This window comes from Symsagittifera roscoffensis, chromosome 7, assembly GCF_963678635.1.
Source record: "Symsagittifera roscoffensis chromosome 7, txSymRosc1.1, whole genome shotgun sequence".
Classification (NCBI taxonomy): Eukaryota; Metazoa; Xenacoelomorpha; order Acoela; family Convolutidae; genus Symsagittifera; species Symsagittifera roscoffensis.
This window is the reverse complement of record NC_087068.1, coordinates 19,196,116-19,210,355: the sequence shown is the minus strand read 5'-3', so window position 1 is coordinate 19,210,355 and position 14,240 is coordinate 19,196,116. Positions and strand designations below refer to the sequence as shown.

Here is a 14,240-nt window from a genome sequence, read left to right as displayed (position 1 = left end):
GTCTCTGATAACGCGCAACCATCGAGGATCCTTCTAGATTTCGAACGAGCTGCCGTAAACGCTTTTACAAGTGCGTTTCCAGAGTCTTCAATCAAAGGCTGTTACTTTCACCTCTGCCAGGCCTTTTTACGCAAAATTAACGAGCTAGGCCTAAAGAAAGCCTATGAAAACAACTGCGAGCTAAGCTTGGCACTGCGTTTAATACCCGCTCTCAGTTTTGTTCCAACTGATTTAGTGGAACAATCGTTCGAGAGCGTCATTGAGGAGATTGAGCATGTGGTGGACAGATTAGATCTTGAGCAAAGCCTGTCAGATAAAATTGACGAACTTGCCTCATACTTTCAGATTCCGCATTTTGTTTCAAGCTTAATTGTTCACAAACAAGTCTTTCATCTTTATGCCGACATTATGTTCTACGAGGATATCAAAGAATCTGGGGCAAGTTTCATTTTTTATTATATGGGACAAGATGGCATAGGACAAGTTGTCATCTGGGGCAAGTTGGAATCGGACAAATTGGGCTGGGACAAGTTGACTTGGGGCAAAATGACATGTAAACCCTTTTAAACACTCACTACGTTCAATACTCTTAATTGAACACTTTTCTAACGCTTTAATTAAGCAGGGAGTAAGTTGGAGGCACTTAGCATAGTAATTAGGCGTTCACTTCGAGAACGCAATTTCGGGAGATCTCAATTGATCTCCAACTTCAAGTCTACCTGATTGACTGGTATCGACTACAATAGCGGTACTATGTCAAAGTTTTGAACGCAAAAATCACGCCTCAAAAACTAACTCAGTCTTGAAAAAGGAGAATAATACAAAAACGGCCTATCCTTAGACAAGCTCAACAGCCTTTGTGGGTCAACAACCAGAATTATTATCAATTAACAATCTAGATTAATTTTCACCTGATATATTACAAAAATCAAATTTACATAAATTAGTTACCCAATCGTTTGGCAAACATCTTGTTAAAATAAATAAGATGCACATTATATTGAAAAATTAAGTCAGTTTCAGTTTGACTTTTTGCAGTTTGGGAAATCTGTCTTGAAGAATTAGGTCGAAATATCCATCAAACAGGAATACTGAGAGCACCACTAATAGAAATCCGACGCCTCCTAATCCGAAGTGGATAGCATTGAACATTAGACTTGTTTTACAACAAAGCAGTTGTTCGGATAACGCACAAGCTAGTCCAAAAACGAGCAGCAGTATACTTGTCAGTCGGACCGGAATCAGCGCCTTCCACACTTTCCAGATAGGGTTCACTGGACCCATGTCATCGTTATTAGTTGGACTGGATCAGGATTGGCACGACAATCAGTTTAAATTCATACGCATTTTGAAAATTTCTTTTTAAAATTAAATCAGTATTAAAATTGTTTTGTATTTATTTTTTAATTTAATCAGTATTAAAATTGTTTTGTATTTATATGTGTGCCAACCCTCCGCAAGATCTGTGTTGGTGATCTTCATTATTCTCTAACTGAGCCTGTGCGAAGTAGGTGTTGATGTGAGAGGAGCAGAAAGCTATTCTGCAGCACATGTTCACACAATTAGCCAGAAGAAATCCAACCGCACCCACGTAATGAGATAGAATATAGGAACATAAAAGGAACAGCACGCTAAAACATAGCCAAAAGGGTTCGAATTTTTAAACACAGCAGTTAAAATTAGTCCCAACATTTATTACACAAAAACTTTCTAGCTGTCTGAAAAAAATCCGAGAAACACAATATCCAAATAATAGGTTTCATTGAGTTCTGTAACAACTAAATAATTACGTTTTTTCAATCTAAACAGATATTTTTTAAATAAATTTCACCGATTCATTTCATGTTATTGAAGAGATGTTCAGGATATTATAAATCTATTTTAGATTTGAATTAGCAAAATCGGATTTCATTTGCTTGATTTGAGAAAATAAGCAGTAGGAAAATGTCAGAAAGTGTTTAAATTTAGGCATTTTTTCTCTTTATGATGATGTCCATAATGACAGCTGTGAGATATTGAAGGTGGCTATCAAGAGACTCTGCCATCTCCTATTGAAATCACCATCGATCATTAAGGAGATATACAGGATTGAAATTATTGGTCGGCAACGGACTGAATTTAATGGTCCCATTTCTTTCGAAGCTCCAACCCATTCCGCACATCCACTCAGTGATGGAAACAAAATACACTTTTCCCACCTAATGAGCGAAGTAATGTATTCAGCGTCTATCAATTCTAATGACTAGAATTGATAGACGCTCAATAAATTACTTCGCTCCTTAGGTGGGAAAAGTGTATTTTGTCTCCATCAATGAGTGTGGATGCGCAGTGTATGGGCTGGTATGAGGTAATAATTAGGACCATGATTTGGAACTTGCCTTATGAGCACCATGTGGAATGTGTACTTCTCCAGGTTGGAGTCACTCATAGAGGCCACAGTGAAACATTCCAGAGTTCCATTCACAGCCAGACAGAACAAGTACATACAGTATACTCTCAGAAGACACACTCCCACCTAATGAGAATAATGTAACATTGGCCCCACCACTGAAGTTTTGTTTTCTCTTCTTTTTTGCCCGCAAAAATATTCATCAGAATGGATCTAGTGAAATATCTTGCTTAAGCTATTTCTTTTTCGATGCATAACTTGGAGCTTCCTTGGTAATACAAAGTTAAGTTTAATCAAAAAACTTGAAAAAAAAATCAGTAACTGACAAATGTAGTCGCAATTATGCCTATTCCACTTAAGTCTCAATATTTCGTCTTTTTTTCATCCCACTGTTCACAAAAACTGACGCAAATCACAAAAAATAATCATAATTTGAAAAATTATACTTTGGTTGGAACTTTCTGTGCCACTTGCACAGCAACCGGCAACTCTTGTTTCAAATGCATTAATAAGCCTCGATACCTCTAAATGCAAGTAATACAATGATGACTGGATCCCTCAAGTATTTTTAATGATTTGCAGTAAGTTATCTGAAGAAATCAAGGCCCTTTCTTCATCCTAACAGTGAATTTTTACTGGTATGACGCTTTTTCGATAACAGCAAAGCTTGACATGCGGACTAATTACTACAAAAAGTACACTTTGTAACCCACTTTTTACACAAAGGCGAAGCCGCGGTTTGCAAACACTGGCGAGAACACGACAAAAAGCAGTTCTAGATTTCTAAAAAGTGCAATAAAAAAGGTAAAAATAAGCCTCAAATTAGTTAAAATTCGGCGACCTCTCGGACTCGAGCCTACGATCTAGAAATTTAGAATCCCACGCGCTAACCACTCCGCCACGGACGCTTAGTCCATCACAGACACTAGCCATAAATAAAGCCGAGAACAGATGCTATGCAATTTCCAATGCTACATTGAAAGTTCCAAACAATTGATCACTTTATTTGCGAGTTAGGTTAGAAAAAAAGAAGGTTCGTGCTAAAACACTAGCTGCTTGCTAGCGTAAAAACCACTGGTTACAGCATAACGATGAGGTTTATTCGAGGGTTGGGTTCTAAAAGAGCCAAAACCGATCCAAAATTCTCAATATTTAGGATCACCGAGATTTACAAAATCAATTCTCCTGCTCAAGTATTCGAATATCTACCTCACTGGCCAGAGTGTCTCCACCATACAGAGATAAGAATAGTCGGGAGTAGGAGAATCCAAATGTACACACAGTTACTACAGCACATCACAACCCATTACTGTCATGTCCACTTATTTAAATATGCTCTTTTTTAGTCATCTTATTCTTCATTTCTTCTAGAAATATTTTACCTGTTGGAATTTTTCTGCAGTTTTCTAAAAAAAAAATTGACTAAAACATTATTAAATTATTTAAGAAAGATAGCTGATTCTTCTACTTATTGTCCAGGTTTTGATTTAGATTTTAATTGCTTTTCAGGTTGTTGCTAGATGAAACTCAGTCGTGTAGTTGCTTAATTTTTATTTGACTGGTTTTACTGCTTTATTTTTGTCTAATGTGTTCATATATAGGAAAAGATCGTTTCGGCTTCTTTAAGTGAAATATTTTCTGTACGTGAAATGATCTCTTCGACTTCGGTTTTTAAAGTAACTAATTGTGATGGAGAAAAAAATCCCCTGCTTCTCAATCACACTAAATTTTTCGGATCACCTTAATATATGGACATGTCAGTGTAAGCTGTACTTGAAATGAGTGCCACTGAATGTAGCATAAGAGTGAGCACCCGATGACACTCGGACACTGTACCCTCTGTCTGGGCCGAGGGGGGCAGATTGCGACTGATGCTCTGAGAGAAGTAGAGGTAGCCCCCCTCTTCAACTGGCTTGAACACAATCCTCGCACACAGAGAGCCCAAGTTGTTCACTACGTCGTACATTCCCTATGAGTATACAAATACTTTAGCGTTTTCATGAACATTCTCGCCATTTTTCATGAAAAATTCTCACCTTATTTTCATGAACATATTTTTCGTATTTCAATCTCATGAACATTTTTTTCACCATATTTTCATGAACATTCTCACTATTTTTTCAAGAACATTTTCATCATTTTTTCATGAACATATTTTTCGTATTTCATTCTCATGAACATTTTTTTCACCATATTTTCATGAACATTCTCATCATTATTTCATGAACTTTCTCACCATATTACCATGAACATTCTAATCATACTTTCATGAACATTATATTTTTATGAGCATTCTCATCATATTTTTATGAACATTCTCACCAAATTTTCATGGGCTGGAAAAAACACTATGTTCCCTAGCTTCTTTTCCTTCGGCGCATGAATTTAAATTAGATTCAATCACATAACAGGAAAACAAAGAATTTAAAACATTGACAAAATTCGATTTAAAAGTTCGTATATACAAGTTCCCCTGATTTGTTTTACTAGGGGCCCAGCTGAAAGCTGGAGAGACCTGTTTGATTATTTTAATATTGATTATTTTAAAATTGTTTTAAAATTTCAGGTTTCTCAAGTCGATAGCGCCCTTCCTACGCAAAAAAAGTGAAAAAGAAGCTTATGCATTCATTGGTAACGCTTTTGTCCAAGCATTGCAAATATGACTATAATATGTTGACTATAACTGACATCACAAAAACGTTCTGGAACAAACCGACCTGATTAAAGAGAACTAGCGTAACTCGTGCAACTTCTCGTTGGACTTCTTCGAACCATACAAAAAAACTCAACACAAAGCCAATAGCACCAAGCAAAAGCGAGAAAACGTAAGCATAGCGGATTCCATTGTCTAAAAAATACACACAATAAGTATATTGAATCTTTGTTCCAATGCCAAAAAACTTTTAAAAAAACTTTTCCTAAGTGTACAGCTCTTCCCCGAGACAAATTAAGGACCAGCCGCTTGGGCAGGGGAGTTTCCTACAACCTGGTCTATCGATTAAACCCTTAATCCCATATCTGGATGGGTAGTTTTTGAAGAAATCGAAAATTTCCGAAAAAATGGGCAAAAAGTGAAAAAAGTACCGAGTTGTGAAGCTTTTCTAAGACCGTAGGGGGTGGGGTAGGGTAAAAATTGCTCTAAATTTCATGCAGGCAGGTAGGTGAAACGCTACTGAATTCATTGGTACCACTTTTATGAGAATCTGACGGGTAGTTTTTTGAGAAAGCGAATTTTTCGAAAAAGCGTCTCAAAAAATAAAAATAAAAAAATCAAAAAAAACCAGAACTCATCTGGAAAAAAAAAAACGTTTTCATAATACCTGTTTAATAAATCAAACAGGAATTTAAAAAAAAACATTGATCTTGTTAACAATATCCCCATCGCCTATTGCAAAAGACGGGAAATCCTTTACGCGATCGATACAAAATCTGCTCAATTTTGATTCTTTTTAGAGGAGGAAATTCTTTACCAGGTTTCAGCGGAGGGGTAGCAGGGGGGCGGGGGCGTATGTGACAAATTCGAAAACTACAAGTAAAATTCGAAAACCTGTTCGGAGTAGGATAGAGTTGAGAAGACAGTCATGGTGTACTTCTCGCCCTCTGTGAGCAACTGTTTCACTACACTCTGTCTCAGAAACTGGCTGGTGGTGTTGAACAACTCCTTGTGCAGGGTGTGCGGGCCAGTGTAGGACGGCAGAATGTCTCCCACTGTCATACCTGATCAAAAACAATGACGATCATTCATATATTACTAGCTAGAACATATTATATTCGTCTGAAACTAATGAAATGTTATGATTTTCCAGTCGAGAAGGCAGGTTAGAAAGAAAAAAGACTCGAAAATGCAGAGCTATCTTAATGTCTCTTAAATCTAATTTTAAAAAAATCAGATCAACTTCATCGCCAAATTCGGGGTCAGGTTACCCATTTAAAAAAAATTGTAAACAAATTAAGCCACAAAGTTAAGGAAAACAATGAAGGCAGCCATCTTCAAAGAAACGTGTTGAGCTATGGTTTTCACTGCAAAAAGAACACTAATTTGTCCATGTCTCATAAATGTAATCGGTCTACGAATGTCTACGAGTAGTTAACAAGAATGCTCGAATTGGAACAAAGCCCTGAACATTTAAGTTCAAATAGAAAACTTTTCAACATTCAAAAACTAAACAAAACACCAAATAAAACAACTTATCAAGAAGGGAAACGTACTCAACAGATTATCGACCAGTTGAATTTAAGCGATGAAAACAAAAAAAAACTATTGAAATTAAGGACATTTCGTGAATTTACGGATATTTCATGAGTGAGTGACACTTCTCCGGCCAAAATAAACCTAGTTCAAGAAAACTGGAAGAAAATATAATTGCTTGTTATCTTACTGGCTAAAAAAACAGCTATTAGACAAAATGAAGCTTCCATTAACTGCAGAAAAACGAGAAAAACTGATCCGGCTTTTTTTAAACAGTTGTCAACTTTTGAAGATAAATATCAAGTTGAAGCTCTTTGAACTTCAAAAATCTTCATGAATCGACTCTTTTCTTAAATAAAACTGGCTGATTAGAAAATTGGGTCAAAAGACTATTATTTTATTTCGTTGGAAATTTTAAAAATTACAAACTTTGGCATAATATCATTTTCGAATATACGAGTCTCACGTCCTCCCATCTGCTCCGATGACATTAGCTTTACTAACACTAGCAACAAAAAAAGCAGCTACAGATGCTAATATATTGCCAATGCTATGAGGCAAAACTGCTACAAAAAACTATTGCTAAGCGCGGCATTAAAACTCCGTTACCTAGAGTAGGATTCCAGTTATTTTATCTGTGCCACGGTCACTTGACAATCTCAAAACAATAGCCACAAAAAAAAGAAGCATACAATTGGTATTAAACATCCAATGCTACAAAACAACAAAAGTTCCACCAAATGAGCACATTTATTAGGAAGTTAGCTTCGAAAAAAGCTGATTCCTACTATGCACTGACTCGCAAGCACCTGCACTGACTGACTCGCAAGCACATTTGTGTAATGAACCCCGCACAGCTCAGGAGGCGCTTTGGAGTGATAAATCGATAGAAATTCAATGAAAGCTCTTCCCAGTGATGGTAATGATTTTGGCAAGCTTTATCAGACCTAACATGCCGGCAATACCGAAGCAACAAGAGTATATCAGTTCGAATATGGCGGTGATTGCGAAAACGAGCCGAAACTAAAACAAATTGCGGACAAAACCCAGGCTGAAGGCGTAGTTATCTGCGGCTAACAATAAGTGGACAAAAAGTGCTCTAGCGTAGATCTGCTCGAAAAACAGCAAGGAACAACACATTGTTCGTGGCAAAATTTCCTAGTCAATATGCGTTTTGGTTTTCAACGAGAGAAAAAAAAACACAAAAAGGAGGGAAGAGTGACTGACATTCTATTGCTGAACTTTCACCTGTCACACCATAATTTCACATATTGTTATCTAAACTTATTCAAATTTCTATAGGTAAATAAAGATCACTAACTTTTTGAGCAACCATATAGACCGGTCGCCGGCTGAAAAAAAATTAAACTTCACAGGTGATATGGCAATTTGAATAGAGAGAACTCAAAAATATCAGCTTTGTAACACAGCTAACGCTCAATTTTCATTATCAATGAAAAATGACCGCAGATTGAATTTTTTTCTACTAATTGAGCTTAGGCTGACAAAGCTGTCAATGTAGCACGCGAAATTGGTATCTAGAACAAGAAAACGGCCCTCATAAATGTATATATAACTTTTTCAAAGTCGGGAGAATAAAAACCATAAAATATTTTAACAAGAAAAAAATGAAGAGAGCTCGATCCCGAAAAGAGTCTAGTAAGACACACTGCATCTGCAACCCAAATGCCAAGTGCAGATCATGAGTTCTTTATAGTAAGAGATGAAATTGCTCCACGGGGTTTCCAGTAGTCTGGGCTTGAGACCAATTAGAGTCGTAATATCTATAGACAGAAGAAATCGCAAAACTCAAGATGTCTTGATGACAGTTCAGTCTTGAGAGATCGCAATATAGGAACAGGAATCATCTAGTTCTTTGGCCAATTCGTTTGTCAACTTCGAAAGTCATCAACAGAAAGATCACATCGGCCTTTGCATATTTTCGTCAAGTCAGAAAATCCAGCATTTACAGATATAAAGGAATGAGTAAAAATTTAAGCTTGAAAAGGCGATCTTTGTAGTTGGGATGTAAGGCACAATCCACTTAGTGAGCATGCTCAGCAGCGTTCGATGCGTCTCATGTCGCCTCTGGAAGCGAACCAGCAAAGAGATTCCTAACGAAAAATTTGCCAGTTGGCGCTTTTGTATGACTTGAGTTGAGCACTATAATGGAGCAAGGAGTATACGTTTATCTCTATTCTGTATGAAGTTTGGAATGGTTTATTAATTGGTGAAATATTATGATCCGTCCAGGTTTGCATAAGAGGTCATATTTTGGTGACAAATCGTAGAAATTGAAAATCCTGGTTTTAAATGGGTGTTAAACCAATTTGTCGTTCAAAGCCAATGATTCTAAGATAGAAAAGCATCGTCAAGCTGTTAATCCAATGCAACAAGTATGCTATCAACAGCAAACAAAGACTACGGCGCGGACTACATCTAAAAATCCTGGCAGGTCAATCCTCGACAAGAAGATGTTGCTTTCTGTCAATCAGGTAGTCATGGTTACTCTCAGGAGCCAACAATTCACTCACAAAAAGTAGAGCTTAGTGGGCAAAATCTAATGATTGACATTGTCGAAAGCTTTCGACGCCTAGGATAAAGAGCATGAACTAACAATTTCTTCTCTTTACTTTCCTATAGCTTATTCAGCGACTTACACATGATCGTACTTTTCAACAGCTGAATTGATAAACAAAGAGCTGAGGAGCATGGAAGGAACTCTTCCGGTCGGTAGTTACATCCTTCCTCCTTGGGACTACTTTTGAAGAGGAATAATGCGACTCAACTTCCACAGTTTCGGGAACTCGAAACTGTCTGTTTTGATTTCGTGAACCAATGCAGAACAGTTCACGTTTTGCTTTCTGTTGTGCGTCTGTGAACAAAGGCGAAAGCGATTGGGATTAAAAAAGAACTAGTAAACTTTATTAGACATGGGAAAACACCATCTGGTCCGTGGCTTTAGCGACATCTAGCTGACTTAAAATTGACCTGACTTTTCCTGACTGACAAAATCTCCAAAGGAAGAGTAGAAGAAAGGAGAATCGGGAATTGAACTATCGGGTTGACTGATGAGTTCTTAACTGATTTGAAATCAGTATTGCACATGTTAGATTTTTCACTGGGGGTTTTGGCGGAGAAAGGGCCGTTTCTTAGTATGGCTGCTAGACACTGAGATGTCTGAACACTTCCTGAGTGTCTCTGTTCCTGCCTGCCGGAACGCTCAGTCAGAACACTTTGCAACGTGATTCCTTGGCATACATTTTCAGAGTATCTAGCCGTTTTTCCGAAATTCGTTCTAGAGTTCATAGTTTCCTAATACAGCGAGCAGTTTCAGGCCAAATCCATGGGGATATTTGGGATCTTTTTGAGTCCTTATAGCGCGAACGTGTCCAGAGCTGGCTCAGTCTACGCGTGCCGTCAGTATGGTAATTTTCTAGCAATACGGGTTGAAATACGAAGCCTCGATTGCATTTGAAAGTCACTCGAAGTCTTTTTGACATACTGATGGAGGTGTTTAATTTAACAGACAGCAAGTTGTGGTCGAATAATTTTCTTCCATTCAACAGAATTCTGGGTTGGATGAATCCGTTGGGCAGTTCGTCTTTTCCAGAATTTGTTCCAAGCAAAACTCTTCCTGCAAGATTAGCCGAGAAATACTGTTGTTTTCTCAAAATTTTTCAAGGCAACAACCGCCATGGCGCGCAGCTTTTTGGCTTTACAGAAAGAATAGTCCGACGGCAGTTTGTATTTCCGTCATATTTACCAAGTCGCTTCATGCGGAAACCAAGAAAATCTTCGACCTTTGAAATTTCTTGGTTAACGATGGTACCGCTGTAGCTCCATGCAGAGCTGCTGGGAAGCCGTCAGCTCTTCACTGACAAAGGAAGTTTCGATCTGGCTTCTAAATAAGAAATTAAGAAAATTCTGTTTGTTTCATGATCTGTTTCAAGGCTTCATCAATCTTGGCAGTGCTACTCGTCTAAGGTTTCATAACATTTCCTGTGATAATACTTAGGGTACTCATTATGGACTCGCTGTTGGTTGTCGTTACATGTTCCTTCAGGTTGTCAATGGAGACTTATAATTATGAATCATAATCTTTTTGGGATTTGACAGCACTAACTTCCTCTGCTTGTACGAGCTGAGATAGGGTTTCACGGAGCAGGCACTCCAGGGTGATTTTTTTCGCTTTACTCAGAAATGCTAGATACTGTGATTCCGACTCTTTCAGCTGTTGAAGGGTCTGGTATTTGGAATGGTGTGATACTTGGAACGGTGTGGTAGTTGGAGTTGAACGGTTAGAGGGAAGACGGTGTCGTGGAGGCGACGAAGACATGTTGATCAACGAACAAAATTAGGCCGGTAATATCTCTTTTAACTACTGGGAGTCAACCCGAGGTCGCCAGAAATTTTGACAGGCCTATTGACGGAGAATGTTAGAAGATCAATTAAAGTTTGTTGGAAATTGTTCAAAAACGTATCTTTCAATATCATGTTATTAAAGGACATGAAAAGGATTATCGTATGCAGCAATGTTTTATGTTCAGAATTGTTGCAAGATATCTGTTCATACAACCGAAGTTCTAACATCTTTCGTAAACAAAGGCTACCTTAGTTATAAACATGGTTCGTCGTTACATTTAACATAAAACTGTTTAAAAAGTTTCATGTCAAATGTATATGTTAATCACATATAACTTATAAATACATATGAATACATAACACTAACCGAAATTAAATTTTGTTAAGTTTTCATCTAGTGACGCGTTGCGGGAAAATTTTCATTTGTTTTTCTAGTTTTTGATATTGTGCATGTGCTGTTTTATTTCTCAGACGGCTTGTGGAATAGTCATCACGTTGAGGCACGAGATGGTGTAAAATATGAAAGTTGTTTTCTGTGCTTTATGAACTAGGCATCCGATCTTTTAATAAAAGAATCGATAAATTAAATTTCCTAATGATACCAAGTTTCATTGCCTTTTCTTGGACACGGTCAATGAATGTTAGCGTAGTTTGCGCAAGCCCAAACTCGCAGGGCATAAGTTATTTGGCTCTCTACTAGATACTCATAAATTTGTTCCAATTCTGATAGTTTAATTCTAAAACTTTTGAGTCTTGACAAAGAAAACATGAACTTCATAAGTTTTTACACAAATTGTTGATACAGGGCTGGAATGTGAATTTATATTCGAAGGTAACGCTATTTAAGACTGGGGGTAAACATTGAGAGGGTGTCCCCGTCTTTATGCACGTACCTGGCAACAACACTAAGTTTAGTAGGGGAACTGAAAAGTTAAGATATCTAGAAGGGGGCAATTATGAATTAACTAGTGAAACAGAAGAAAAAAGAACGTTTAGAAAAAAGGTGACATTTGAAATACTTAGCTTTTCATTTGAAGATATTTTGATATTTGAATTTAACCAAGTTAGTTGCCTTGCGTTTTCAGTTTTTTAAAGTTAGAAAATGACTTGATATTGAGACTTTACTAAGTTTTCAGTTCGTGCGCTAATGGCGTGCACAGAGGGTGAGCTGTGTATTGTCATAACTATTGAATTCTTATCATTGACAAGAAAATCGTTTTTTCAACACTATTGTTTGATATGCTGCATTGCGTTTCTAGAAACATCTAGCGATCCATAAACTCGTATGATCGTGTAGGAATCATCAGCAAACTTGATCATTTGAGCAGTATTGACTGGTTCCATGTCGAAATTGAACGTAGCGATATTATAGAAGATTGGCCCTAAAACTGTGCCTTGTGGTACAACTTGACTTATGTTTACTGTTCGAGATCTTTGGTTGTTGCATTCGGTGAAGACTGATCGGTTTTTTAAGCTAAAAACCCAATTTATAATAAAAAAATGTTTATTTCTGGGATGACTTTGCTCAATTTTTCTACGAAAATGTGGTGTTGGACCCTGTCAAATGCTTTACTTAGGTCAACAGATAAAATTCTCACTGAGTCGGCTTTGGTCTTCTGAAAAGTTGCTATTTGTTGTTGCAATGAAATCATTGTTGTTGTCGTCGATGCATGTTTTCTAAAACCATGTTGGTTTCTGGGCAGAAAGTAGTTGTACTGTTCTGATACGATACGATTCATTAAAACGTTTTAGTTTTTGTTTTTAGCACAATAAGCTTCAGAAACAAATCGAGCTTTTTCGGGCCCATTTTCAACCAGACTTTGGCATTATTATGGTTTCTATAGATGTGTGGTTTCGATAGCTGATTTGACGTAAGAGAAAGCGAAGAGAGAGAGAGCAATAAAAAAACGTTAGAAATAGCTGCACTATAAGCTAGAGATTTGTTTCCAACTAAAAGCCTTACCCAAGTGTGCTGAGTGCATGACGAAGTATAGGTAGAATAGTGAGCAGTAGCAGAGGGAAAAACACAGTTGGCCCACTGTCAAAGCCCACAGACCCCCCTCCTCCCCGCCCCTGCCCACTTCGGCACCATCAGAGTCACCACCACTCCAACCCCCGTTGATCAGCAGGGCTTAAAACAAATACAGATTTGAATCCTGAAATTAAATGCTTTGTAGTAGCGCTTTTTCGTCAAATCTTGCTTCGATGCTTAAAATGTGTAATAATTCGATATTTCAGCTCATTTTCAGTTTTTAAATACTGCTGTCATGATTGCGAAATGAACGACTTTTAGAAAACAACCAGAAAACCAGAAAATAACAGTATACCAAGAGCATTCCAATTAACAGTCCAATTTTTTTCGAAACACCTCTCGGAAATCAAAAAAGAAAAAGGCCCGGTTGCTTGCAAAGACGAGCATTGAGACAGAGTATGTCTCAGAAGGTAACATATAGTCTATTAAATAACAAAACGGACCACTTTAAGAATTCTTACCTGTCTCGCGTTTTAAGTATTGTTTGACCCGTATGAGTATTTTTACCTGCAGTAATCAGACAACTATTCAGTGTCGAAACCCCAATTATAACAACATTCGGGGTAACTTCTCTCTTCACTTGTGACAATATGTAGCACGGCTCAGCCAAAAGCTCCAGGATTGCTGAAAATGAATAAATCAGAACAGCTTGCCTGTAGTTCGGGAATAACTCCGAATCAGGTTGCGATAAAGCGAAGCACCATATAATGGAAAAAATTGTGCAATATAAAAATCCTACAAACGGCACAAACCAGACAATGTTAACTATGTCCTGAAGCGAAACTGTTACAGCTCCGATGCATGATCTTCGAAAAGGCTCTCTGGAAAGGAAAACAATAGATTGTTGCATAAGAAGAAGCCGAATATTCGCTACTCCCAACACATCTGTGGCCACGTATCTCAAACAAACTGCTTTCAAAAGGAATGTAATAATTTTCAGGGCTATCTCTAATGGAATGTTCACACTGACGGATCGCACTGCGGCATTCAGTGCTTCTCCGGATCTCATTCTCTGCATTTTTAATATCAGAACAAAAGACCATCTGAAAAAACATCGTGGTGTACAAATTTCTCTTTAATATACGCAGAGGCGAAACTGCTTTTCACAAAAAAAAAACATTTCAGGAAATTCAGGCTCGAATATGCAAAATTAAATTACAAATTTAGGTAATGAAGGTAAATTCTGGTAGATTAAAATTCCGTTCCAGTTTTTAGAAGAACAATAGTTCTTTTTAATTGGTCGTATCTGACTTCAAATGTGCCCG

The 14,240-nt window shown here is 37.5% G+C and overlaps 1 protein-coding gene across 1 annotated transcript; it reads right to left on the bottom strand.

Annotated features, from left to right (window-relative positions):
- Window positions 1-864: 864 nt before the first annotated feature.
- On the bottom strand, window positions 865-14,014 carry LOC134851442 (protein RFT1 homolog). Its single transcript, XM_063867523.1, has 8 exons — window positions 13,483-14,014; window positions 12,907-13,074; window positions 5,937-6,106; window positions 4,163-4,358; window positions 3,599-3,675; window positions 2,379-2,515; window positions 1,452-1,631; window positions 865-1,303 (listed from the first exon to the last, which is right to left on the bottom strand). Exons 1-8 carry the CDS (start codon window positions 13,991-13,993, stop codon window positions 1,009-1,011), a joined length of 1,734 nt encoding a protein of 577 aa, XP_063723593.1. The 5' UTR covers window positions 13,994-14,014; the 3' UTR covers window positions 865-1,008.
- Window positions 14,015-14,240: the final 226 nt, after the last annotated feature.

Coding starts and splice junctions, on each gene's coding strand:
- LOC134851442 (XM_063867523.1), bottom strand. CDS start 13,993: ATGCAGAGAATGAGATCCGGAGAAGCACTGAATGCCGCAGTGCGATCC. Junction 3,676..4,162: donor TTCAGTGGCACTCATTTCAA/GTACAGCTTACA, acceptor GATGTGCTGTAG/TAACTGTGTGTACATTTGGA. Junction 1,304..1,451: donor CAACACAGATCTTGCGGAGG/GTTGGCACACAT, acceptor ATCCTGATCCAG/TCCAACTAATAACGATGACA.